Below are 25,620 nucleotides of genomic sequence, written 5' to 3'. Positions count from 1 at the left end.
CACTGCTCCAGCTGCAGCCAGTGCTCCTCCCCACCTCCCTCTACAGAAGCTGGTGCTCTGAGCTGGCTGAGGCAGACACAGGGTAAATGTCACACCTGAGTCCCGTCCACAGGGAAGGCAAGACAGAGGCAAGCCACAGAGCAGGGCAGGGAAAGCCCCTTGGCCCCCAGCTACACTAGAATGTTGTAAACAAGGTCTGTGTCGCAATAGGGCTCTTCTGCGTGGAGGTCGGAATGCAGGGCTGGAGCTCAAGGCAGAAGGCAAAGGGCAGGAGGAGGCCTGGTGTGGACGCAAATGGAACTGCCTGGAATCAGGAAAGCCTGAAGAATAGGCTGGGAGTAGAGGCAGACCTGGTGGGCGAAGGCAGGGCACAAGAGAGAAGGGGGTGGGGGAGGGGAGAGGCCACAGGGCCACAGTGCAGGCCGCAGTCGGAGAGGTCAGAAGTCCAGGCACAGGAGCAGGCAGGGTTAGTCAGCGGCACTGAGACTGCACAGTGAACTTCGAGCAGGGCTCCTAGCACACTCCCTATTATTGCTCCTGGGTCTTCTGAGTGTGCCTGCCCCACCTTGCCCCTTGGACCAGGAGCCCCTGCCCCTCAACCCCAAATCCTCAAAAGAGAAAACTCCAGGGCAGGGATCTCTCTCTTCAGACTAAAGCTCCCTGACGGCAGAGATGGAGCTGCCTCTCCCATCTAAGTTTCCCTGGGGACAAGGACACTGGATGGTCAAGATCATAGGTTACTGAGCACCTCACACACACTGCTAATGAGACCCTCACAAAACCAAGAGGGACGTGTTTCCCCACCTGAGAGAAAACCACCGAAGCACACAGGGGAAGTCATTTGCCCAGAATGCATCTGAAGCCTCAGTTGGTCACTCAATAAACTTCATTGACGGTTCCCTACTCTTGGGACTGGGTGTACAGCTGTGAGAGAAAGTCTCAGCTCTCAGGGAACGTATAGTATTTTTTTATATATAAAAAAATATGGAACGCTTTACGAATTTGCGTGTCATCCTTGCGCAGGGGCCATGCTAATCTTCTCTGTATCGTTCCAATTTTAATATATGTGCTGCCAAAGAGAGCAGGTGTATAGCATTTTAGAGAGGGAAACAGAAAATCCGGAAACAGACAAAGAGGGAAGTTCAGCTAATGATCAAGAAAATGCAAAGGTAATAGGGGCAAGTGTGTGTGAATGCTACCCTGGCTGGGGAAGTCGAGGGAGTTCCGTAAAGAGGTGACAGCTTGTCCTGCAGACATCAGGGAAAGGCCTGCCACCCAGAGAGAATGCTGAGTGCAGAAGCCCTGAGACTGGATGGAACTTCCTGCCCAGGGTCCACGCTGGCAAGCGTGGTGGCTGGACCTGAGGGTATGATGGACAGTCAGGGGCCAGGTAACTCCACCCTGATGAGCCTTGGGAAAGGGGGTGGGAAGCTATGAAAAGACAGAGGAGGTAAGAATGGAGGTAAGGAGACCAGGCAGGAGGCTGTTGTACACGAATCCACTTTAGAGAAGATGCAATCTAGAGCAGGGGAGAGGAGAGGATACAGGGGACCAGGGGTGTGAGGGAATAAAGAGCTGGAGGATATGGGCCTGAATTGGGTGGGGAGGCCAGGGAGGGAGCAGAAATGAAGGGGAGGCAGATTTTGACTTTAAAATTCAAGCATTTTACCACTGACAGATAATATGCCTTTTTCTTCTTTGTCCCTCATTAACCAGGACAGTGGTGGGTACATAGTACGTATTCAATCAACTGATTCATGTATTCAGTGAGTATTTATTGAGCACCTACTAAATGCCTGGCTTTGTCATACACACTAGTGAACAAGGCAAAGTCCTTGGCCTCTTGGAACTTATACTATAGATGCAGAGGGGACGTGTGTGTGTGTGTGTGTGTGTGTGTGTGTGTGTGTGTGTGTGATAAGATGACAGCTGAGCCCAGACCTCAAAGGAGTTGGTGAGTCTTAGGTGTGAATGTCTTGAGGAAGTATATTTCCCGCAGAGGAAGCAGCAAGTACAAAGGTCCAGCGGTGGGAGAGTGCTTGTTGACTGACCAATAGATCTAATCCTTGTTGATTCATTAATCAGGAACTCTCTAAGAGCAAGGAATAGGGCCTTCTCATCAGACAAGAGTGGTAGGAGGGGTGGAGTGGGGGCCACTTCCTCCCTTTCTTTACGCTGTTCCTCTTTCCCCAACGTTGGCCAGGTCTAGAAATAGGTGTGGGAGACAGACAGGTATTGAATCTGTCACACTGTCTGGAGAAAAGGCAGAGAAGTCAAGGAATAGGGCAAGTTCTGTGCTGTCCCAGGAGCTACCACTCTCTCCATGCTGGTTCCAGTGTTAACCCCTTGGGGCCCTATCCTGTTATTGCACCCCCACCTCTGCCCCTGCATGACCCACATGACACTGGGAATCCTCCTCCCTTCCAGATATTTATTCCTGCTGAGTTAACTGCCTCTTACTATCTCACCAGGGGCTGGGGCTGCACTAAGGGAGAATGGATGCTGCCATACCCCACTCTGTCCCTAGCCCTGGGCACCATGGGGGTACCTAGGAGACTCCAGCATCCTGGAAAGCAGAGGGCTAGCCCCTGTGACCAGCTCATAGACCTCATGCCTGGTCCTCAGCACAAACTCCATCCCGACTCCTAGCTGTGTCCCAGGTCTTCTGAGGACCATAAAATGACTGGAACGGACAGTCACTTCCTCCTTATTATTCCTAAGTCATTTCTGCTTCTCCAGCTATCTTGCTGACAAGACACGTTGCACTAAATTCCACTGATTCAAGACTTTCTATTCTTACCAAGAAAGCAAACAAGCAGCATATCCCCAGCCTTACCATACACTGAAATCTTAGAAGGCACAAGGTGGGTGTGGACTTCCCAACCTGACAGTTCTTTCTGATTTTAATGCCAGGCACTCCCTTCCAGGTCACAGGAGATGCTGCCGGCCCCAGTAACCTAGAAAGCATTGTGGGGTTCTGTAAAGGGACCCCCAACAAGGCCAGGTCCTCCATTCCTGTGTCAGGCCCTTCTCCAGAGCCCAGGGCTGTGGAGGGAGAACCTGGCTTCTGGGACCCTTAACTGGGGAGAAGGCAGGTGGGGGCCATGGAGGGAAGGCCCCAGCAGACAAGGGTTGACCTGGCTGGGCTGGGCCAGCTCCCCTTTGCCTTAGCTCAGTGATTCTCAAAGCAGGGCCCCCAGATCCTCCACAGTAGCAGCACCTTATTAGAACTACACAAGGTGAGGCCTTGCCCCCACCCCCAACCCACCCACTAGGTCAGACATTCTGGGGTGGGGCCCAGCAGTCTGTGTTTTAACAAGCCCTCCGGGTGATTCTGAATTGTGGCAAGAACTCAGACCCAGACTGGTTCTGCCAGTTGAGTCCAGTCCTGGTTCTCCATTGGTTCCAATGGGAGGCTGAGGGCATGGCACTCACCGTGCCTGGGCCTGAGGACTGGGCTGAAGGATTTTACAAGGTCTCTGGCAAGCACGGGAACCGATAGACACCTAACTGGGAGATGCACAGACACCTGTAACGTTCCCCCTTTTTCACATGGCTCTTGGGGGAAAAGAGAAGAGCAGTTATTTTGAATGTCCTTGGGTAAAGTCACAGGGTAGCTGTCTGCCTGCCTGCCTGCCTGAATGAGCCAAGTAATTTACCCCATTTAGCTGAGAAAGGGGATCTTGCTTTATAGAGGCAAACTACCCCCTCACCAACACACTTCCTTACAACTGAGATGGGAGGTGTGGGTCTCACTTGGACATTGCTGCCCTGGGACCCACCTGCCTAGCTCCATCCCTTTTTGGTGTGGGGACTTTATGCGCTGCCTCCTTGAGAACTCGGGCGCCATCAAAAGTCGAGGAAGAACAATGGCTTTTGTTTTGTCATATTTGCCTTTTTGACGGTGGCTGAGGTGGCCGGGAGGGGGACATGTTGGTACACCCCCCCCTTTGGGGGAGAGGAAACTGATGCAAGAAGGATTGCTCCAGTGTTTCCACTAAGCTCACACTTATCGAGGGCTTCGCAGGACCCTGACCTTTCACAAATATGATCTCATTATTAACCGTGGCTCAGAAACGTAAACTAAGCAGCCAAGGTCACAGAGCGGGTGGTGAAGACAGCTGAGCCAGAGCGCGTGCCTCCTCTCTCTGGACCCTACCGACACTCGAGTCAACAATCTGGGGCTGGAACGGAATTCTCCGGCCCTTCCGCCGGCGCTGTCCGGCCCTCGAGGAACCTGCGCCCCAGGTGAAGTCGCCTCGGAGGTTCAGTAGCGAGGGAGTGACTCCGGGCGGGTTATCAGCCGGGTCAGCCCTCCCCCTAGTGCCGATGCTCCTCCCTCGGACCCGGAGTATCTTATCCCTAAGAGCCGGGTGAGTCCTCGCACCTTCCCGCCGAGTCCGGCCCTTTCCCGGCGCCCGCCCTCCGGTCTCTCCCCTGGGGATCCTCTGGTCCGCCCCGCTGACTCAGCGTAAACCGAGCTGCGCACGGCGGCGGGGCAGGCGGAGCCCGACCGGGGCTTAATTGCTCTGCTTTGAGTGCTGCCTCCCTCCCCGCGGTCTGGCCCGCCCTGCAGCGGTCCCGCTCCGCCCTCCAGGAGAGGTCCCAAGACAGACGCCGGCGGCCGCAGCGGAGCGGCGGGAGGGAGCGAGGCGGGAGCGCGGCCGAGCCCCGGTGCTTGCAGCATGACTGCCATCACTGTGCAGGTAGCCCCGAGGCCCCCAGCGGGCCGAGGTCTGACCCACCGTGGGGGAGGGAAGGGGTTTCGCACTGTGAGCGATTTCCAGCCTCAGGCCCTGACAGGGGGTGTGGGGGTTGGGGGGGGTGCATGGGAGTGCCCGGCCGTGCCTGCCACCTGCTGCTAGCCTGGGGGCTCCGAGGACTGTGGGCGGGAAGCAACTTGGGGGCGCCCGCTCCCAACCGTGCTTCTGCGAAGCGGTCTGCTCCCGCCTCTGCTCGCGACCCTGCAAGTCCCCGAGACTCCCAAACCTCTTTTTACGTTTCTCTTTGGGGTCACCAGTGCTCATCGGTTAGGTTCACCAGAGGGGTCCCTCCTTTTTAAAAAGGAGGTGCGTCTGGGATGGAGGCTGGATAGAATCCACTTGCCAAGTGAGGCTTGCTTTAGTGTATCCGGAGGATGCGTCTCTGGGGCAGCCAGAACTTTCTTGGGTGGGGGCAAGAGAGACCATCTCCCCTCCCCAAAACTGCGTTTAGGGTGCTGGGGCGAGCGATGGGTTCTCTGGGGCGGGCAGACGCTTCAAAGAAAAGGCTCTAGTGAGGGGAGCCGCCCGCATCCCCTTAGTTTTGGTTTCTCCTTACGGGTGGTGCAAGATGTTTGTGTCAGCTGAGGACCCATCCATTCTTACCCTCTCCCCTCCGAAGTGCCGCTCTCCCAAGGGCAGTCGATGGGTGGCGGGATCACTGCCCTGCCGGCTGGCTTCCTTTTCGCGGAGGCATCCCATCAGCTCGCCTTCTCCGGAGTCTTCCGACTGGATTGTCCTGACTAGAGGCTCCTTTGACTTCGCACGCCAGTGCTCAGACCCCCACAACACTAACTCGGGTGGATACTGCTCTGCCCATTTAATAGCCCATTAATAGTGGTAACTGAGGTTTGGAGGTGAAGTAACGTGTCCGTGGCCCCCAGATAAACTACAGAATCGAGATTCACTCGCTCTTTCGGCCTTTCCGGAACAGTAAAACCCCACCCACAGGCCACCCCCCTAAACTTCTACCCAGGACACAGCTGCTGGGGTGAGTTTGAGGGTGGGGAACGGGATGCTGCAAGTTCCTCTTTGTTCTGGGGCAGAATTTTGAGTGAGCACCAGGCAGCCTCCTGGGATAGGCTTTGGGAAGAGGTGGACAGGGCAGCGAGGAGCGTGGGACCGGGCGTGGTCTCTCCCCTTGAGGAGCTGACTGTCCAGTTGGGGAGAGAGGCTTGTAAACAAGGATTTAGAAGAGGTATGGGGAAGTGAGTGCTAAATTAAGAGGTGCAAAAACTGCGGGGCGGGATTAAGGGGGGGTGGATCTTTGTGCTGGGCTAGGAGGGTTAGGCAGACTGGTAGCAAGGAAAGCAGAGTGGTTAGTGGAGGAAGAGGAGGAAGGAGGAGGAGGCCTGCGGGTGGGGGGATGGGGGGGCTAGATGGGGTAAAGCCCAGTGGCTCTACTCTGAGGTGGGAGGAAGCTGTGCTCACATGACAATAGTCGCTGCTGCTTAGGAGCACTTAACCTTGGTACCTGGGACTGTTACTAAGTACTTGGGATGAAAACTCATTTCAGCCCCACAACTACAGGAGGGTAGGTCCTGTTATCTCCATTGACAGGTGAGGAAAGGGGAAAGAGAGACAGGATCACTTGCCAGAGGTCAAACACAGCTAAAAAGCTGGCTGGCTGGCTGGCTCCTGGGACCGCACTGGGGTCATGCAGGCAGGCCAGGCCACTGCTCAAGGGATGGTGGCAGGCCAGCTCTGTAGGAAGCTACTGAAGGAATTTCCTGCTAATGATGAGGGCCTCACGTGGGCCAGGGCAGAGTGAGCAGTGGGGGGGGGGGGGGGCAAGTATGGGGGGAGGTGTTGGGGATGTGGAGAGTGAGTAGTGAGCAGCCAAAGTGCCTACTTGAGTATTGATGGGGGGTCCTGAGTTATAGATAAGACCTTGGTGTGGGACTCAGTGGCCCAGGAGTGTCAAGTGACACTGTTCTATGAGTCACTAGAAATCATTCATTCTGGCTTACAGATGAAATAAGGAAAACATTTGCTCTTTTTTAGCAGAGGAAGTCAAGGCCCTAAGAGATTAAACTCACTTGCCCACAGTCACACATTTGGGGGCTGGCAGGTCAGGGGTAAGACTCAATTGCCCTCACCACTGGCCATTCACTGATCATGTTGCTGCCCAGCTGCCCTCCAGGAGAGGATTTCAGGTTTTGGATCACTGAATACTAGTGGAGGTGCCAGAAGCTGGGGTGTGGTGCCGAGTGGTTAGGAATAAAGACTCTAATATGCATTATTATTGTTACTAATACTGTTAATAGCTCCGGTGAAGTGGGAGCTGCTCATATGGCGAGCACTTTCATATACATGATCTCATTTAATCCTTGGGAGTTTTATTGGTGGTCAGAGTTTAAATGAAGCTCTGTTTTGCAGTGGGAGGGGGGAATGAATGATGTCAGCTGTCTTTCTGATCTGGGATATCTGAGGACCCAGAGAGTAAAGTCCAGCCAGTGCTCAGGACAGGTGGGGCTGATGGAGGGACAGGACGTGCCTGTTCTCCAGACAGCATGATGTCTAGGGTCAGAAGGTTTCTGGGTCCTGTGTTATTGTGACTTGCTCTCAGTATCTGGGGCCTTATCAGCCTCTAGGGGTGTTGTAATTTCACCAGGTGCCTTTATGGCTACTGCTTTCCTACAGGGGTGATCCATCTAATAGATGGGAAAACAAGGGCCAAACGGGTTAAGAAACCACCTAAGGGCAAGGGCCATTAATGGTTTGTAGACACAGAGGTTTCAAAGTTTCCTTGGTTGGTTTCTTAGCAGTAGAGCTGTTTTTCTAATGCTTTCCAATACAGATTCCTAGATTCCCACTGTCTCCAGCAGGTAACAGGGATCTGCTATAGTGGGAGTGAGGAAGGGGCCCTCTCAGCTTCCCTTACTCCCCTGCTTCATCACCTGGAAGCCCCTCTAGGAAGCAAGGGGACAGTGTGAGGACCACAGCCCAGTCTCCTGCCAGAGTACTCTTCACAGCACCCCAGGCTGCTTTTGTCTCGGGATCTGAATTGGGGTCCTGACCCCTTGGGTATCCTTCTGTACTCTAATCCTTTTCCTCCCCATTAATATTGAGCCCCTAACACTACAGCCCTCTACTTGGAAGGCCCCAGTCGGTGCTTGTTGGCTGGATGCATCCCTTCCCCTGCAATCCTATAGTCATCCTCGCAGCTGTTAACAGGCTTTATTGTGATTTAGGTAAATGAGCTAGGGCAAGTCACCTGATCTCTGCATAACAGTTTCCATCTTAGCATACTCCCACAGAGATTCCTACTCTACCAGCCTGACAGGTTTAAGAGTAAAATAGGACCCTACCTCAGCAGCAGTGCCAAAAGCAAATGAGGTCCTCATTCATGTATCCTTGGGGTTGAAATTCACAGTCGCTCCTGCTCAGGTGGGCAAGTTGGCAGCTAGCCTGATGTTCTCGGTAGGGTTCTGACCATAAGACTCTCCCAGAAGCATGGCTTTGCTTTTTGTGTCCCTCACTGAGAACTACGCGTTAGTGAGGGACACATAAAGGCTTGCCTCTGGAAGCCTCCACTTGCCCAGCGCTGACTGTCCCACATGTCTTGTTTTGCTTACCTCCCCAAATGGAGTACAACCTGGGCTGCTTCCCCACGTATTGTAAATGGTGTATGTAATTTAAATTATGACTAGGCAGGAGTTCTGATTTAAAGGGAGCTTCAGATAGAGGTGACAATAGCTGCAAACTTGACCATTTATTTATCCCAGGGCTCTTCCTGAGTACCCACTGAATATCCAGGTCAAGTACTGTGCCAGGTGCGGGGACACAGCAGTGTCTAAACAGGAGGCCTTGCCCTCTTGGCGAGCACAGTCTCTAAGCGAGATAGACTATAATGTATAACTACAAATCAGAAGGGATAACACGTGGTCAGAATGGTGAAAACAAGTAGGTACCTGATGGGAAATGTCAGGCGAGGACCCAGTTTGGATAGGGTAGGCAGAAAAGGCGGCTCTGAGGAGGTGACATTTTAGTTGAGACATGAAGAATGGAGAAAAGGAGGCAACCTGGAGAAGAGCCTTTTTGGTGGAGGGGCCAATAGGACTGAGGCAAGAAAGTTCTAGGTTGGTCCTAGGCATGGAAAGAGGGCTACTGTACTGGAGTGGGGTGGCCAAGGAGAATGCACTGGAGGACGAAGTTGGAGAGGTTGGCAGGGCAGGTCTGCAGTGCTTGTGGGTGGGATAAGGACTTTTACTATGAAGTTTCTTTTGCTTTCTGGGCTAGTGGTTGGGAATGGCAGCTGGGTGGTGTCCCAGTGCTGTGAAATAAGGGACAGTCACTAGGCACCTGACTCAGCTTGCCAGAAGAGAGGAGGGGCGTTCAGTGCTGAAACCAGAGGCTGAAGGACAGCCTCAGTGACTCTGCCCACTCCTTGTCCCCCAAAAGAAGCTGCTAGAATAGTCTGATTAGCAAGTTCTGGGAGGGGCTAAGCAAGACTGCAGGGCAAGGTGCAAACATCACTTTCAGTACTGAGGAAAACAAGTTACTAAAACAGACGCCTGGACACAATGTGGAAAGTGCAGAACCAGCTGGGTGGGAATTAGAGAAAACTGGACGTGTACTGGGGAAATCCTAGGGAGAGAGAAGGGAAACTTAACCATGTATTATGTTCTGGTGATTTTTACAACCCTCACAGCCTTCCAGGCAGTTTTCTTGTTTTGCTTACAAAGAAACCCAGGACGGCTGCGAGCTCAAGGTCACACTAGCCAGGCCAGACAGATTTTCTGAATTCAGAAGGGACTAGGATTTGCCAGTGATTTGAATTTGGATTTCTTACTCTTTAAGAAGATCATTAAAGAAAGGTCAGGGAACTCTTTGGGCCTGGTGAATAACTGGACAGTCAATACTTACAGGTCTTGAATGGAGGACAGGGAACAAGTAGAAGGGGGGAGGGCTCCCCAAAGCAGGTACTGAAAGGTAAGGAGGAACTGGGGAGGAAGCTGTGAGTAAAGGTGGCATTCCAGCTTCCCTGGAGACCCGAGCAGGAAACGTGGCTGTGGGAAGGTGGAAGGCATGTTCGGGGTCTTCCCTGAAGAGGTTGGAGGGGGTGCGGCAGGGCCCTCTCTGACATATACCTCTGTGGCATCTTCCAGGCCCAGAGGCTGCTGGGCCAAAGGAGGCCCCATCGGTTGTTCTTTGAATCCTTCATCCGGACCCTCATCATCGTGTGTGCTGCCCTGGCCGTGGTCCTCTCCTCTGTCGCCATCTGTGATGGCCACTGGCTCCTGGCTGAGGACCGCCTCTTTGGGCTGTGGCACTTCTGTACCACCTTCAATCAGACTGGGCCACAGTGCCTCAGAGACCTGAGTCAGGCGCATGTGCCAGGGCTGGCTGTGGGCATGGTCCTGGTCCGCAGCGGGGGTGCCTTGGCCGTGGTGGCTGCCATTTTTGGCCTGGAGCTCCTCATGGTATCCCAGGTGTGTGAGGACCTCCACGCACGGCGCAAGTGGGCCCTGGGCTCCATCCTCCTCCTCATCTCGTTCGTCCTCTCCTCTGCGGGCCTTCTGGGTTTTGTGGTCCTCCTCAGGAACCAGATCACGCTCATCGGCTTCACTCTGATGTTCTGGTGCCAGTTCACCGCCTCCTTCCTCTTCTTCCTGAACGCCATCAGCGGCCTTCACATCAACAGCATCACCCATCCCTGGGACCAACCAAGGAAGTTTTAGAGCCCTCCACCTCCCGAGGATGCCTGGTTCTATAAGAAATTATGGTCGAGATGGGACTTTTCCAACCTGGGACCTTTGGTGGGGAAAAGGGTAGAACAGTGACCTTGGAACTGCTGCCTCTTGGCCAATAACCTTCCTGTGGTTGGCCAGAAATGGCCCAGGGGCCTTTGCAGCTGGTTTGCAGGGCCAGAGGCCAGGAGGGTGCCACTGTGCCACCAGCTACACAGGCTTAGCCAAGTTATTAAGATGTAGCTTTTAGAAGAACTCATTATAAAACCCTTTTCTTGAATCCTTCCCCCGGGACAGGAATAGACTTGGTAGCAGATCCAATAACTGGTGCCTGGGCTCGCTGCATAGCCATGTGCTGTTTACACCTGTTTTATGGCTCTGTGCTGGGATATGAGCTACGAGGTCCCTAGGGCCTGCTGGGGTTGCTAAGAGTGGATCATTCTTCCAGCTAAGTGTGTCCAATTAGGGCCTAGGACTTCCGCCAGCTCAAAGGCCCTTTCTGCACATTTCCGTGCTTTAGCTTTGGTCATGCCAGGGAGGCAGAGTTCAGGATTCCCTCAGAATGTCTGGCACATGATAGGTTTTCAAACCATTTGACTTGATTCGATTCCTGGAACCCCATGATACCCGGATAACGCCAGCTTCCAGCAGCTGGCTGACCCCTCTTTGAGAAGAGTTCTTGAGCAAGCCTTCCAGACAGGTCCCCCTGACTTCTGATGCACAGCCCTCCCTGAGATGAATGTGCGTGTCCATCTTTGGTGAGGATCAGATGGCCTCAGGGTACCATTTTTAATCCTAGAACACATTTCAAAGAGCATGTGTCTAGACCTGTTGGACCTTGGGTAATGATTAATAACCATCCTGGGGAGTGCAGGTGAAGGCGACCAGAAACCAGTGGAGATTTCCATCCTTGCCAGCAGATCAGGGTTTTTGTACACTAACTTGCCCCGTTTCCAATCCCTTTTTTGCCCTCAGCCCATTTCATTCTACACTAGCCTCTTCCCACTCCCCCACCTGATAAATTCGGGCCTTCCCTGGTTCATTCTTGCTGCCACTGACTGAGTGCATGAGTTTTGGGTCTCTGCCCTGCCCTTGCCACAGCAGGTCCACTTTCTTAGCTGGGCTGGGTGCCTATATCTACCTCTTGTGATTTTTTTAAAAAACTTTTATTCCAAAATGCACAGAGTCTGTGGACATGACTTGAGCAAGGTGTTGTGGACCAATCGGTGTTTTGGAGAGCAGAGCTCATCAACCATGTAGACTGAGTTCTTAGCCCTGGAAGTGGGCACCTGGCCTTCTCACCAGGAGCAGTCTACAAGGGGCAAAGGGTGACCACCTTGTCTGCAGGGGTAAGGTACCGAGTTAGGGAGCCAAGCCCTGGAGAGGGATAGCTCTTGTCCAGGATCACCCAAAGCTAGGACTAGAGCTGGGCCCACCCAACAGCAAGATTCTTTTCACTGGGGGGAGGAGTTCTCTACTATGTCCAGATTTCATTCCCCTGAGCACTGGTAGGTTTTGTTTTGTAAGAGGGTTCAAATATTGAATCCTGTTTAATCCTCACAAGGCTGGTGGGAAGGGGGTGTTGATATTCAAGGGGACAGATCCAGAGAGGAAAGGGTGAGATTAAAATCCCCAATGGGGCGGGTAGATGGGCCATGTAAAACAGCCTTGGAGCATTGAGATTTGAGACTGAAAGCCCAGGACTGGACTTTGCCACTTCTTTGCCCAGTAGCTTGAGCAAGCCACAGGACCTTGGTGAACCTGTTTCTCTTCTGTCAAGTGGGATCATGCCCCGTCTCCTGCTATACCTGCCCTGGGGGCTGTGGCTAGCTGACTGAAAGCAGTAAGAACAGAGGGACATCTCATACCATGCTAGGGTTACTAAAAGGGAGCGGGGGCTGTTGGGATTCTCCTGGACTCCTGGGACTTGATCAGTTACTGTCTTGAAGGCTCTAGGATGAGAACTACTGGACTGGTGAGTTGCAATGAGGGGAGGGAAAGATCCATGTAGGGCCAAAGGCCTCCATTTCTCATGTTTTCTGGGCTTCTAAGCTTGTCCCTGAAAATGAGTGGGGGTCAGGGAAGCCCCCTTCTACAGAAAGGGGTAGGGGAATGGGCCAGAGCATCCTCCCTCACCTGTGTCTGAAAGGCAAAAAGACTGACAGATACTGAGACCAAATCTCATCCCAGCTACCATTCATTTCCCTGCTCCCTGCTGGGACCCCTGAACTGCTCTTCCCAGGAGAACACAACAGACCCAAATCCCAGGCCTCCACCCCCCCACCCCCCGTGGAGCCCCAAATCCCATCTGTTCAGTTCTGAGGAATTCTCACTGCACCCCCAACCCGAAGGCCTGGAGGACAGGAGAACATATGGTGTCTGCCGGGAAGACAGACTGTCCTGCAGCAGTGTCCTGCCCTCATAGGACCTGGCGTGGCCTCTGTCTGTGGCCCTGCTCCAGCCTCTCAGATGACACTGGCCCTGCAGGTGCCCCGGTTTGGCTCCGAGGGGCTGACAGTGGTGCCGTGGGTGAGGCCGCTGGTGCCGTTGCTGAAGGAGGAGCTGAGGGCCACGGGGCGCAGTGGGAGCTCGTGGAGGTGCCACTGCCGCCACTTCTTCTGAACTTCCAGCTGCACCTGGCCCCAGAAATCAGCCATTAGTCCAGGAGAGAACATAAAGGACCAGTACCCAGAGTCCTGCTCACTCCCCTGGGGCCTCGGCCCCGGCCCTGCCGCTCTTGCCTAGTGGTCATGCTTTCCCCTCTCCTGCTGGCCACTCAGATTGACCACTTCCAGCCTGATGTCCAGTGGGAATTGAGAGCCCTCCTCTGGGCATAAATCACCTGCAATCTCAGTACTGTCGGGGAAAAGGGGCTTGTGGTGGTTTCACAAACTGCAGAATTTTAACGTCTACATTGTCACCCGGGACAACCGCACACATTGCCAGAAAGCCACCTTAGGTCAGAACTTATCTGGGGGCCAGGGAGCTGCTGTTGGTGAATTTCCCTCACAATCCCCAGCGCTAGCTGCAAAACCTTTGCGGTTAAGCTTAAGGCCTGATTTCTGGAAATCGTCAGGCGTTCTCATTCACCATCCATATGTGTGGTGAACCAGATAGATGGTCAGCAGTCTCAGAAAGGCTTTACTTGTGTGCCATGCCATGTTCAACTAATGACTGCCCAGCTTCTGTGTGCCAGGAACCTCGTGTTCTGGCCCAAATGCTCAGGGCAGTGGCAGAGGCCTCAAGGTAAGTGTGCAGACCCTCAGAGTCAATGCTCATTTGGGGTTCTCTGAGGGCTGAGTTGGCAGACATGTCATCTGAGTCACTCATTTTACAGGTGAGAAAACAGGCCCAGAGAAGGGCAGTGACCCAGACCACCTGTCCTGATCAGCAGCAGAGCAGTCAGGAACCTGGGTTCTGGTTGGGGCGCCCGCACTTTCCTGCATTTCCTGCACTTCCCAAGGATAAGAATCACCCGGAGCGCTTGTTAGAAAACATTTAGCTCTCCATGTGGTTCTGTTGCTCCCTTGAAGTGAGCTCAGACTCCTAGAAGATGCCGAAGCCGAAGCCGAGAGGCCCCAGCCTCTCCTACCCACTCCCCCGCTCCCACCCCCTTCCCAGGTGGCTAGGGAGCCCCTCCAGGCAACCTGAGCACACTCACCTCCCCGTTGAGGAAGCAGTAGAGGACGGCCACCACCAGGCCCTGCCAGGGAGCAGAGGGAGCAGGGGTTAGTGCAGGTGCTCCAGCTCCAGCCTCCCTCACCCCCAGTCCTTTAATCGTCAGGTGCAGCCTCACTCCACCACCACAGGAAGAGTTGCAGAGCCTTCCCACACCTCGGGGGATTAGGGCTACCTCTTCTGGGCCCCCACAGTGTCCCTGGCTGTGCTGGCATCGACTGGCACAGACAGCTCCTCAGGGGCAGGGACAGGGTCCCAATCACATGTTCCCAGCGTCTAGCAGTGACACCATACGTGGTGTCAGTAACATTAAAGTTACGGCTGCTAACAGTCGTGGGAAAGGCAAGTCGCCTAAATTAGTAAGGTGGGTCCATTGGGAGAAGCAGGGAGTCGTGAGACCTAAAGGCAGCCCACCCCAGGAGGAGGGGTTGGGGCCAGCCCATGTACGTGAGCCCCTGGACCCTAAGGGCTCATTTTCAAGATAAGCTGGAAGTCTGGAGATGTTTAGACATGGACAGCTATTCATGTTGAAAAACAAGTGGGAACGTTTGGTCAGAACAAAGCTTATATGCAGGTCCTGACCTCTCTGCTCATCAGACAGGTGACTGCATTTCCCTGGTCAGGGGCCTCGGTGCTACATCGCTTTGTGTTCCTGGCATGGTGGGGATCTGTGCCCATCAGGACCCTCCTGGTATCTCACAGGTATCTCCTGTTTTCTGCATGGTGCCCTCTGGGATCCTGGCATGGATCTCTGCCAGGGTAGGGATTACAATCTGGGATGCAGTATTTGAGCCTTAAGAGGCCTGCCCGGAACCCTGAGCTGTGAGCAGGGTCTCTGCAGTGCTGTACCCCACTCACCCTCAGGGACTCTCCTTGGGCCAGCCCTTCCTTACAGGCCCTACCCTCAGGCTTCCCCAGCTGCTGAGCGCCTTAGCCCTGAGGCCTGGTGGCCACAGCTTGGACCGTAGGTGGCCTAACCCTCTTCCTTAGTCCCATTCAGGCCTGCCCTTAACTTATTACCTTGGAAAGGACCCCAAAGAGCAATGAGCCGGCCTGTCTATGGTGGGCTTAATATGTATGACTGCTCAGGGGTATTGGCATTTAACAAGACTCAGTGACAAAACTAGAAGAATTGGCTTTAGAATTTCAGACCTCAATAACTGCTGCCTAGAATGGGGACAGTTTGGGGGCAGTGGTTTCCAAATGTTGCTGCATGTTAGAATCACCCGGAAGCTTTGCCCAGGTTGCACTCGGTACCCCAAACATGAATGTCTCAGGATGGGAGCATCAGCAGATTTGAGAGATCCCTAGATGGTTCCAACAGTCATCACTTCTTAGGGAACCCTGTCAGAGGGTGTAAAAGGCAGGCTTTGAAATAAAATGGCCAAATTGAAGTATAGCTTGGCCTGCATAGCTGTGGGTTTCTGGGTTCCAGGGGCTTCGTTTAATCCTTACCAAAGCCCTAGGCGATAGGTACGAGGATCCCCTTCACAGGTGAGGGGTTTAGGCAGGACTGGAGCTGTGTCTGCTTGGCCCAGAGCTGCCAGCCACGGTTGTTGCCTGTCTCACTGGGCCCAGCATTGCCTGGGCCTCAAGGATCCAGGAACACATTTGCACTGTTCAGGGGAGGGCAGGAGCCCCAAGTGTGGGATAGTTAGATGTGCCCCAGGTATATATAGGACAGGCCTCACACAGCTGGCAACTTTAAGAAACCCTACAGTGTTTATACAATCATTAAAAAATGAAGTATTTAAAGAACTTCAATGACGTGGAAAAATATTAATGATGGGCATGATAGGGAATTAAACACGCAGGATACGCATACAAAGCCACACATGCTCCCAATTACATGTGCGTGTGGGTACATCTGTGTGTCTTCCTGGATAGAAAAGAGACTTAGAAGTAAATACACCAGCATCTTAACAGTTATTTCTGGATTTTGAGAGTGGATGAAGTTTTCTCTTAACTTTGCCTTATTTTCCAAATTTCCTTCAATAAGCAAGTGTTTCTATAACCAGAAAGAGCTAATACACTTTAGTTTTTTAAAAATATCTGCAGTGATAACGGAATGTGGCTCTGTGTGTGTTCTTCATGAAGCCTGTCTTAGGAATACTGAAATATTTACATGTGAAAGAAAATTATGTCTTGATTGGCTTAAAATGGTGGCCGATGGGATGGAGATGAAACAGGAGAGGCCGCTGGGAATGGCTACTCGGGTTTACTATACCATTTGCTTTTGTATGTGAGAGAAATTTTCCATAATACAAATTTTAAATATATATATAATATAAATGTGTAACAGAAAAAGATATATTTGTCTCTGAACAAATGTTCTCATTAAAAAAAACACCTCAGGCCGGCCCGGTGGCTCAGGCGGTTAGAGCTCCGTGCTCCTAACTCCGAAGGCTGCTGGTTCGATTCCCACATGGGCCAGTGGGCTCTCAACCACAAGGTTGCCAGTTCAACTCCTCGAGTCCCACAAGGGATGGTGGGCAGCGCCCCCTGCAACTAAAATTGAACACGGCACCTTGAGCTGAGCTGCCACTGAGCTCCCAGATGGCTCAGTTGGTTGGAGCTTGTCCTCTCAACCACAAGGTTGCCGGTTCGACTCCCGCAAGGGATGGTGGGCTGTGCCCCCTGCAACTAGCAACGGCAACTGGACCTGGAGCTGAGCTGCGCCCTCCACAACTAAGACTGAAAGAACAACAACTTGAAGCTGAACAGAACCCTCCACAACTAAGATTGAAAGGACAACAATTTGACCATTGTTCCCCAATAAAGTCCTGTTCCCCTTCCCCAATAAAATCTTTAAAAAAAAAAAACCTCAATGATCCTTTTTTTGGTAAACATTTCTGTGGAAACATTAGGAAAGTGCTTTTGGTTTTCTCTCAACAAGCCTCTCCCCAGAGAGAAGCCAAATGGCCTTCGCTTGGGTAGCCCACAGCCCCAACCCCAAGCCGCTGCTCCAGGGGGCAGGAAGTCCTCAGCCACGCAGGGAGGCAGACCTGGGTCTCCATGGTCTCAGAGAGATCACTACCCACTTTTTCAGCTGGGTCAAAGCCTTCTGCCCATCTGGACCTGGAACCCCCAGCTGCTAAAAAGGCCACAGTGAGCCCAGCCACCCCACACATTGCAAGAGCACTGGGCATGAAAACTTCCTGGCCCAGTGAAAAAGAATCAAGGATTGCACAAGAAGCTGGGTTCTCGGGAGGTCTGGGGCGCTGCGGGGGGGGGCTCTGGGCAGAAGAGAGGCTCAGAGGAGGGCAGAGGGGACAGCCCTGGGGTGGAGTCTGAAGGCATGGGTTAGAGCAAGATTTGAGTCCACTCAATACAGTGTTCCCAAGGGATGTGTCCTCCCTGGAACCTGAGAGTGAGAATGACCCTGGCCACGCCCACCCTGAACAGAACTCTGGGAGTGAGGTTGGCTCTGAGCCCCCACCCTGAGGCCAAGGCCAGCCTGGTGAGGAGGACTCTGCGAGATGCTCAACCTTGTTGAGGGCAGGCTGGCTCCTTTAGGAAATCACACTGGGAAAAATTTCTCTCAGACCCCAAAGCCTGTAATCACTAGTCTTTCCTGGGAACCAGCTTGTTTTCATCTATGGATACTGTAAATCTTGAAACAGATTGTGCTTCTGTCTTTGCTTTGGCTACTGGGAAGCTCTAAATCAAATTTATGACCTACATCTCCTACCTTTATAGGACTTTAACAAATTTGCTTCTGTGTATGAACACTTTTGACTTTATTTTCTTTTTTCACTGATCCCTCATCTACTTATTTTTTGTCCTCTGTATATTTTTCCTAAAAGCGACATCACTTTATTTTCTTGGAAGGAGACAGCTCTGAGTAAATAAATAACCTTGTGAAGTTTGGGATTCATGTTAAGAGTCCATTCTGTCTAAACATCTTTACTATTTTATGTTAACCTCACAACATCTTGTTGAATAAGTAGGTGAGTGACTTTTCCCCTCACTTTTTTTCTTTTCTTTTAAGTTGGTTTTCATTTTTAATAAGTTGTATATGCACATAGTTTCAAAGAGTCAAATGATTCTTGACCACACACACACACACACACACACACACACACACACACACACACAGCAGCAGCAGCAGCCTCCTGACACCCGCCACCCCCATTTCCTGTTCCTTAGAGGCAACTATTTGGAACTTTCTTAACTGATTGTAAATAACATGCTGATGCTGCTACTTCTGGATTTTTCAGTTTGGGGCATTTTTATGGACTTCCCAGTACGAACATGAGGATATTATTCTTTCAAACACCCTCCCATCCCACCTGCACCCTCCCACAATGCTCATTTTCCTGACCCGCTTTTTGATGGCTCAGCCGTGGCCCTGTTAAGAGCTGTACAATATAGCGTCTAGGCTTACTTTTCCCTTTTGTTTTCCCTGGAGTCAGTCTCTCTCTCCTTAGTTTTAGCTCCTACCCCCATCTGTCTGGTGGTGACCCTCAGGGTAAAGTCCAGCCCCTGCTTCTCTTGGGTCTCTGCCAAGTGAGGCATCCGCCTTCTCCAACTGCACTGTGGACTCTTCCAGGACCATGTGGCTTGCTCTCTTTCTGGCCTCCGTGTTTCTCTAAGGAAAGAGAGAACTCCTCCTTCTACCTTAAAGTCACAGTCCCTGAAACTCACCTGGAATGAGCCAAGGGCCAATTCGAAAAACAGCTGGATCTCCATGGCATCGTCTGGACAGAAGGCGAAGATGATATAGTGGACTCCAAAGAGAGGGATCAGCAGGAGGGTGGATTTGGCCAGACGCCTGGGAACAGAGATGCTGGTCTCCCACCCGCTCCACTAGCCGGGGGCTCATGGCTTCGCACACCCCATCTTTTGCCCAATTGCAAAAGGCTTTGCAGCAGTGTCCCCAAACTTTTTTGTTTTTACTTTTTATTTCAGAAAATTCCCACGTACCCATCACCCAGATACATCATTTACCAACCCATGGCCGGTCCCTAAACTTTCTGATCACATACCCCCTACTAGTAAAAAATATCTGAATATGGACCCACCCCAGTAACTGTTTATAAATTATGTGCATATATGACTGCCACTCTAGGTCTAACATATTATCAGCAAAGACAGCATTCTTATTTGTTTTAATAATAAGTAAGGAGATATTCTTTCATTTTCTTCCCAGGTTAGCATTGCCAAATTTAGCAAATAATAATACAGGATGCCCAGTTTAATTTGCATTTCAGATAAACAATGTTTTGTGGGGTTTTTTTGGTGTAAGTATTAAAAAACTATACATTGTTTATGAAAAATTCAAATTGAACTGGGCATCCTGTATTTTATCTGGCAACTTTATCCTGGATGCCCAGCCCAACCCTAACTTGACGCCCACTGCCCTAAAGACATCCTGGGGATTCTGCCACCAAGTAACCCAGGCTGCTGCCAGTTTCTCACAACTCTGAATTGTGGAGAAGTCCTCTGTCGAACACCGATTTGTTTTTAATATCTGTTATGGGCTGAATTGTGTCCCCACTCAAATTAGCATGTTGAAGCTCTAACCTGTAAGACCTCAGAATGTGACTACCGTGTTTCCCCGAATATAAGACCTAGCCGGCCAATCAGCTCTAATGTGTCTTTTGGAGCAAAAATTAATATAAGACCCAGTCTTATTCTACTATAATATAAGACCAGGTCTTTAATATAATATGATATGATGTGAGATAATGTAATACCGGGTCTTATATTAATTTTTGCTCCAAAAGACACATTAGAGCAGATTGTCTGGCTAGGTCTTATTTTTGGGGAAACACGGTATATTTGCAGAGAGGGCCAATAAAGAGGTGGTGAAGTTAAAGTTATTAGGGTGGGGCCTTAGACCAATCAACTGGTGGGAGAAGACACCCACCAGGGATGCACACACAGAGAAAAGGCCACGTGAGGAGAAGTCCGTCTACAAGCCAAGCGCAGAGGCCTCGTGAGAAAACAATCCTGCCGATACCTTGATCTTGGACTTCCAGACTCCAGAACTGCGAGCAAATTAATGTCTCTTGTTTAAGACACCTAGTCTGGTATTTTGTTACGGCAGCCCTGGTGAACTCATACAGCATCTCTCTTTAACATCTTAAACGTTTAAAGTATTTTTGGATCACATATCTCTTTGAAAATCTGATGAAAGCTAAGGTCATTCTCCCCTGAAAAATACACATACCTACACAAATTTGTCTGACTTTGGGTCCCTGAGGTCCATTGCTGACTCCCTAGCCTTGCCCCAAGGATCCTGCTGAGGTGTCTTGTGGCTCCACCCCCAGCAGAGTGTCTCAGATTTCACGATGGACCCGTTTCCCCTTCCCCCCCATTTACACTGTAAACTCCTTGGAACTAGGTCAAGGTTTTCCCTTCTCCTCCATTTCCAATGGTGTCTAGCACCAGTTGGGTAAACAGTAGGTGCTCAGTAAATGTGTGCTGACCGAGTGTGTTTAGGTCTTTGCTTTTCACTTACTTATAATGGTTTGCTTCATTTCCTCTTGTTTCTTGGGTTCTAAGTTTTCTCATCAGGATTCTTAGAATGTTTATAAAAAGGATGAAATTAATCTGTAAAACACAAGGCAGACGGGAGGCTATAGGGAACTTGCAATCCATGTCCCTGGACCTGAGGGCAGAGAAGGAAGGCACTGCAAACCACACCCAGGATACACCCAAGATGGCACATCAGTGCTTCCCCACCCCACCCCCACCCCTCGTCCTGGTGGAACAAACTGTCTGGAGGCCAGGGAAGCACAGCACCCGTCCTAGCCCTGGGCTGCAGGACCTGTAACTTGGCTCACCTGCAGCAGGATTACTCACCCTTGGAGTGTGTTGGAACCCCCTGGGGATCTTGTTAAAATGCAGGTCTGGGTGGGCCTGAGGTTCTGCATTTCTAACCAGCTCCAGGGAATGCCCAGCTCCAGGATGGTCCTTGGACTACACTTTGAGTAGCAAGGCTTTACAGAGAGGTTTAGGGCGCAGATTGCTGGGTGCCCTCCCCACAGTGGTTACAGGTCAGTAAACCTGGGGTGGGGAATTTGCATTTGCAACAAGCTCCCAGGTGATGCTGAAGCTGCTGGTCTAGAGCACACAGTTCAAGAAGGGCTTCAGAGCCTTATAGACTCACTGGGCAACTCAACCAGCAGCTCCAGGAAGTCATCCTTGATTACCTGCCTTTCCTAATCCACTGCAGTTAGGAATGATGTCACTGTGTAAAAACCCTTGACATATTTGAAAGGGGCAAATACATGCATCTGTCAAACTTGTGTGTTTGTCCACTTATCTGCCAATTCCATCATTTCCTAAAGGACAGGAATGGAGTCTCCTTATTTCTTTTGGTGCCCCCTCCCCCAACCCCAGTGCCCGAACCTTAGGAAGTCGCCCACATGGCAGCACCTCTCCTCCTCTCTTCCCAGCTGGCTTCAGCACCATTTACAGAAGCAAGGATTAGTGGAATCGCCCAGCTGGGAGCCTTCATTGTTCATATAAATAGCCTGGGGCCTGGGGACACTGGCCAAAAGACACAGGATTACTGGCCTGTTTAGAACTCCTAGTCCAGTCAGTGTTGCTGCTTCTGGAACACAGCTTCTCAGCGTGCTATGTATCTTGCTCTGAGCTGGTTGTGCATGGGGTAAACTAATAAAGACTTTTTAGTTTTATCTTATATTTTATCTTTTGTCTTACAGTTGTATTTAGTTTAATAGGGAGCCTTTGAAGGTGAAAGAAAAAAACTCTTAGGATCCCAAGAATGAATCTTAAATGATGGAATTCTAGGCCCCGTGACAGGCTGGTAAGGAGATATTTTGCATCAGGAGTGCCCACTCAACGTCCCTCAATCACGACAGACCACAGTACCATGACAGCAGCCTGGACATTGGAGCTGGTTGTCCCTCAGCTGGGGCTTTCCTGAGCTGGGCTGTCAGAGTCTCAGAATTACAGTAAGGAAACTGGCTTCAATGAGAAAAATATCCTACAGTGGGAATATTATGCAGCGATAGCACATTGTTTGGTCAAATAACTTCAAATGACACAGGGCAGCTCACATCTATTGCTAAGTGAAAAACAAACAAACTAGGATACAAAACCATATTAAGCATTTCCAAAAAAAAAAGAATGTGTGCTCAAAGGCAGATAGGGAAAAAAAGCACACGTGTATTTACAATATGTATCTAGGTGCTAAATGGTGATTTATGGTTGATTTAATTCCACTTTTTATAAATACATTTTATATCTCCCAATTTTTGTTTTTTCATGAATTCTCGTAGTTTTGAGTCAGGAAAAGGAGAAGAAAGCGGTGATGTGATGGCCACCTCCTCCCGACTGGCCCCAGGAGGGGCATGCTGCCCAGTCCCGTGCCCTCTTCCCACTCCAGCAAGGCCATGGATGGCACTTTCTGTCAACTTATCCTGCAGCCTTGGCATCCCTCTGAGCCCTGTGCACAGCTGAGGGCTGATTCTGTCCACGAGACAACCCCACTGTATCCCCCATGTATCTTTCTTCCTCTGCCCCCCTTTTCTTATCCATACCCTCAGGCAGAAGCACCTGGAAACGTAAAGCTAAGACATGTGCCCAGGCCCAAGACCACAGCCTCACTCAGCTCTCCCGAGCCATACCTATCCCCTCCCTCCATGATCCCAGCTCAGTGATTCTGTGCAATTTAACAAGAGGATGCCTAAAAAATGATCAAGACCCAAAGATCTAAACCAATGAAGGTAGATTTGAGGCCAGCGTGAAGCCAACCAGTTTAGGGCAAGGAGCTCTGCTCACATTTCGGTGGCTCCTCATGGAAAAGAGCGAGTCATGTAAGCTCTTGCCTTCTTCCTGCCCCTTCCCCCACTCCCATCCCCCATTCTCCAGTGGGTGGAGCTTCCAGCTCCCCTTGCTGCTGGCCAGCCTCTGGAAGCTCTGAGGTTTATTCCTCCCAAACCTGGAGGGAGGGGCGCTAGCCCTGTCTCCTCTGCCCTGATAGGCCAGTCACTGTCCAGTCTCTCTCACTGGAGCCCAGCTCAGGGAAGGACGGACACTTACCAGGATGGACAGGATCACAGGCCCTCGAATGACCCACCAGACAGATGCATTGGCGTTGATGTCCCAGCACCTGTGGAGGGACAGTAGGCATTGTTAGGAGTGGGGAGCTGGGCTGACCAGAAAAGATTCATTCCCTGAGGTGCCCTCCTATGAAGGACCCATGCTTGTGGTTCTGAACGTTGTGGCTGTGTGCTAGGCACCATTAGAATGGACTCCCTCCTGCTGGGAGCTCTGCTGGGGCCCAGGGAGCAGCGCCCTGTCTCCACGCATGTCCCGTGAGCATCGGGTGGGTGGAACCTGGTAGCCGAAAGATCCCAGATCTCAAAGCTAGCAAAGTGCCAAACTCAAGTGCCAACAGCGGCCAGGCAGCTGATGTGACGGAGAGAAGTGGCTGGGTGACTGACACGTGACCTCAGGACCCCAGGGCCATGAGGTGAGGGTGGTACTCCGCAAGCTGGAGAGCATGTGCCTAGTCTAAGGCAAACAACTCTTCTCGTGCTGATTTTTGCCACAAGAGAAAACGGGAAATACGGCAGAACTTTTCATTATTTTCTGGAGAAGCTGAAAAATCCAGATTTTTTTTTTAAGTGAATTCACCCAGTTTAAAAAATTATTTTGAAACAATGATTTGGGGCCGATTTTGAGTGTAAGCCTCATCGACCTAGTCCATTTCCTGGCCTGGTTGTGTCTTATGCAAATATTCTGCCTCCTGCTCTGTCACACTGCCTCACTTCCTCCCTGGTTTCTTTCAAGCTTTCTTTCTGAGTGCCTACTTCCAGAAGGCCCCTGAGCTCACCTGTCCATGGTGCTTCACATCTCTAGAGAACAGGATTAGATCTATTTGTCCCCAGCAGGAGTTGTTGAGGATGCAGACGCCACCCTCCAGGCCTGACTCTGCAGGACTCTGTAACACCCAGGTGTAGGGAGGAGCAGAGGAAAGGCTCTTAGAGCTTCCTCTCTGGGTTTCGCAGCTCTTGCCTGGCACCTGACCTAACCAGTGCTGCTAGGGCAGGCAAGAAGGGAGAGAGGCCTGGGAGGGAGCAGGTGCACTGCCCCTCTGCAAACTCACACCCCGAGAGAGCGGGGCACTCAGCAACCTGGCACAGACAGAGAACTCTCCCGTGGCCTCTCCTAGACAGCGCCAAAGCAGTGTCTGCCCTGTTTGAAGAACTGGACAATATAAAATACACTCTTGTTACCTCTCCTTCCAACAGCTTACCCAACATCTTCCACAAAGTGTCTGGTGATAGCCCACGAAGCAACGAAAATAGCTGGGGAACCTGAGGATTAAAAAGAAAGAAAGGCGCAGAAGAGAGAGGACTCAATTTTTAATACAATCAGGTACCCCAGCCTAGGTCAAGACAAGCAGGTACCCCAGTCCAGGTAGGGAGCAGGAGCCATGGGAACCCCCTTTTAAATAAAGCATGTGTAGCCTCGTGCTTCCAAAGTGCCAGGGGTGTCCTGGGAACTGAGGCAGGATCAGATGGCTCCTGAAGGCCACTAGGGGTTTGGGGTCTCCTAGGAGCCCGCGTGAGACTCTGGGGGACCTCTGCAGAGGAGGGAGGGGATGAAGTGATGTCTACACTTGTGCTGTCCAGCACAGTGGCCACTGGCCACACATGTCTATTGTACATGATATGTGGCTGGTCCCAACGGAGATGTGCTGTAAGTGCAAGACACATGCCAGATTTGGAAGATATTTGCAAATAAAAGAATGCAAAATATGTTATTAACAATTTCTATATTAATGATATGTTGAAATGATACTATTTTGGTTATATTGGGTTAAAGAAAACATATGATTGAAATTAAGTTCTTCTGTTTCTTTTTACTGTGTTTACCATGGCGACTAGAAAATTGAAGTTACAGGTGTGGCTCAGATTCTATTTCTAAAGGACATGCTTGTCTATATGGTGAATGATAAAAGAGCCCCAACCCTGGGCTGCTCAGTTTTCAGATCTCTAGCAGCCAGCTTTCGACCCTTGCTGCAGTGTCTACTCTCCACTCTAGGAAGGAGATTAAAGGATTCTTCTCAAACAGCCCCAGACAAAGGCCTATACATAGCAATGCTGGGGATGCCCCAACACAGCGTCCACTTCCCAGCCCAGTCTCCCTTGAGACACATGCCCCACACACAGGGCCTTCAGTCACTCTGAAGTGACAGGCTTAAATGCAACAGTCAAGGCCACTGACACCTGAGGAAAGCTGACGACGTAAAAGACGAGGAGCAAAACAATCAGGAAAAGGAACTCAGAGGAAACAGACCATACAGGCTGCAGGAGGAGCTTGAACAAAACAACTCTAAGGAATATCATCGGAGAGATAAAAGATTACATTTGCAAGACACAAACAGGATGCTGGAAACAGGGAGCATTTAGAGAACCAGGAAGAGGACTTAGACGTTTAATATAAGATAAGCAAGATAAAAAAAATTCCATAGATGGGTTGGAAGATAATAACTAGGAGTCACC

The 25,620-nt window shown here is 51.2% G+C and overlaps 2 protein-coding genes and 1 non-coding gene across 4 annotated transcripts in view; 1 reads left to right on the top strand and 2 right to left on the bottom strand.

Moving 5' to 3' along the window:
• Positions 1-978: 978 nt before the first annotated feature.
• On the bottom strand, positions 979-1,085 carry LOC141568162 (U6 spliceosomal RNA). Its single transcript, XR_012491203.1, has one exon. It is a non-coding gene; the product is annotated as a U6 spliceosomal RNA (small nuclear RNA).
• Positions 1,086-4,350: 3,265 nt separating this feature from the next.
• Positions 4,351-10,733, top strand: TMEM37 (transmembrane protein 37). Its single transcript, XM_019715495.2, has 2 exons — positions 4,351-4,706; positions 9,872-10,733. The coding sequence occupies exons 1-2, from the start codon at positions 4,686-4,688 to the stop codon at positions 10,442-10,444; spliced, it is 594 nt and encodes a 197-aa protein (XP_019571054.2). The 5' UTR covers positions 4,351-4,685; the 3' UTR covers positions 10,445-10,733.
• Positions 10,734-12,918: 2,185 nt separating this feature from the next.
• Positions 12,919-25,620, bottom strand: part of SCTR (secretin receptor) — a 70,158-nt gene continuing 57,456 nt past the window's right edge. For both annotated transcript variants that reach the window (XM_019715494.2, XM_019715493.2), the window contains 6 exons: positions 24,369-24,429; positions 23,150-23,219; positions 20,598-20,689; positions 18,779-18,905; positions 14,115-14,156; positions 12,919-13,089 (listed from right to left, as the gene is read on the bottom strand). In XM_019715494.2, coding sequence (XP_019571053.2) covers positions 12,919-13,089; positions 14,115-14,156; positions 18,779-18,905; positions 20,598-20,689; positions 23,150-23,219; positions 24,369-24,429 — 563 coding nt within the window. The remainder of the gene's footprint in view (positions 13,090-14,114; positions 14,157-18,778; positions 18,906-20,597; positions 20,690-23,149; positions 23,220-24,368; positions 24,430-25,620) is intronic.

Source organism: Rhinolophus sinicus, linkage group LG01 (genome assembly GCF_036562045.2).
Source record: "Rhinolophus sinicus isolate RSC01 linkage group LG01, ASM3656204v1, whole genome shotgun sequence".
NCBI lineage: Eukaryota > Metazoa > Chordata > Mammalia > Chiroptera > Rhinolophidae > Rhinolophus > Rhinolophus sinicus.
Note: the sequence above shows the minus strand (reverse complement) of the source record. Positions and strands in the feature narration are given on the sequence as shown.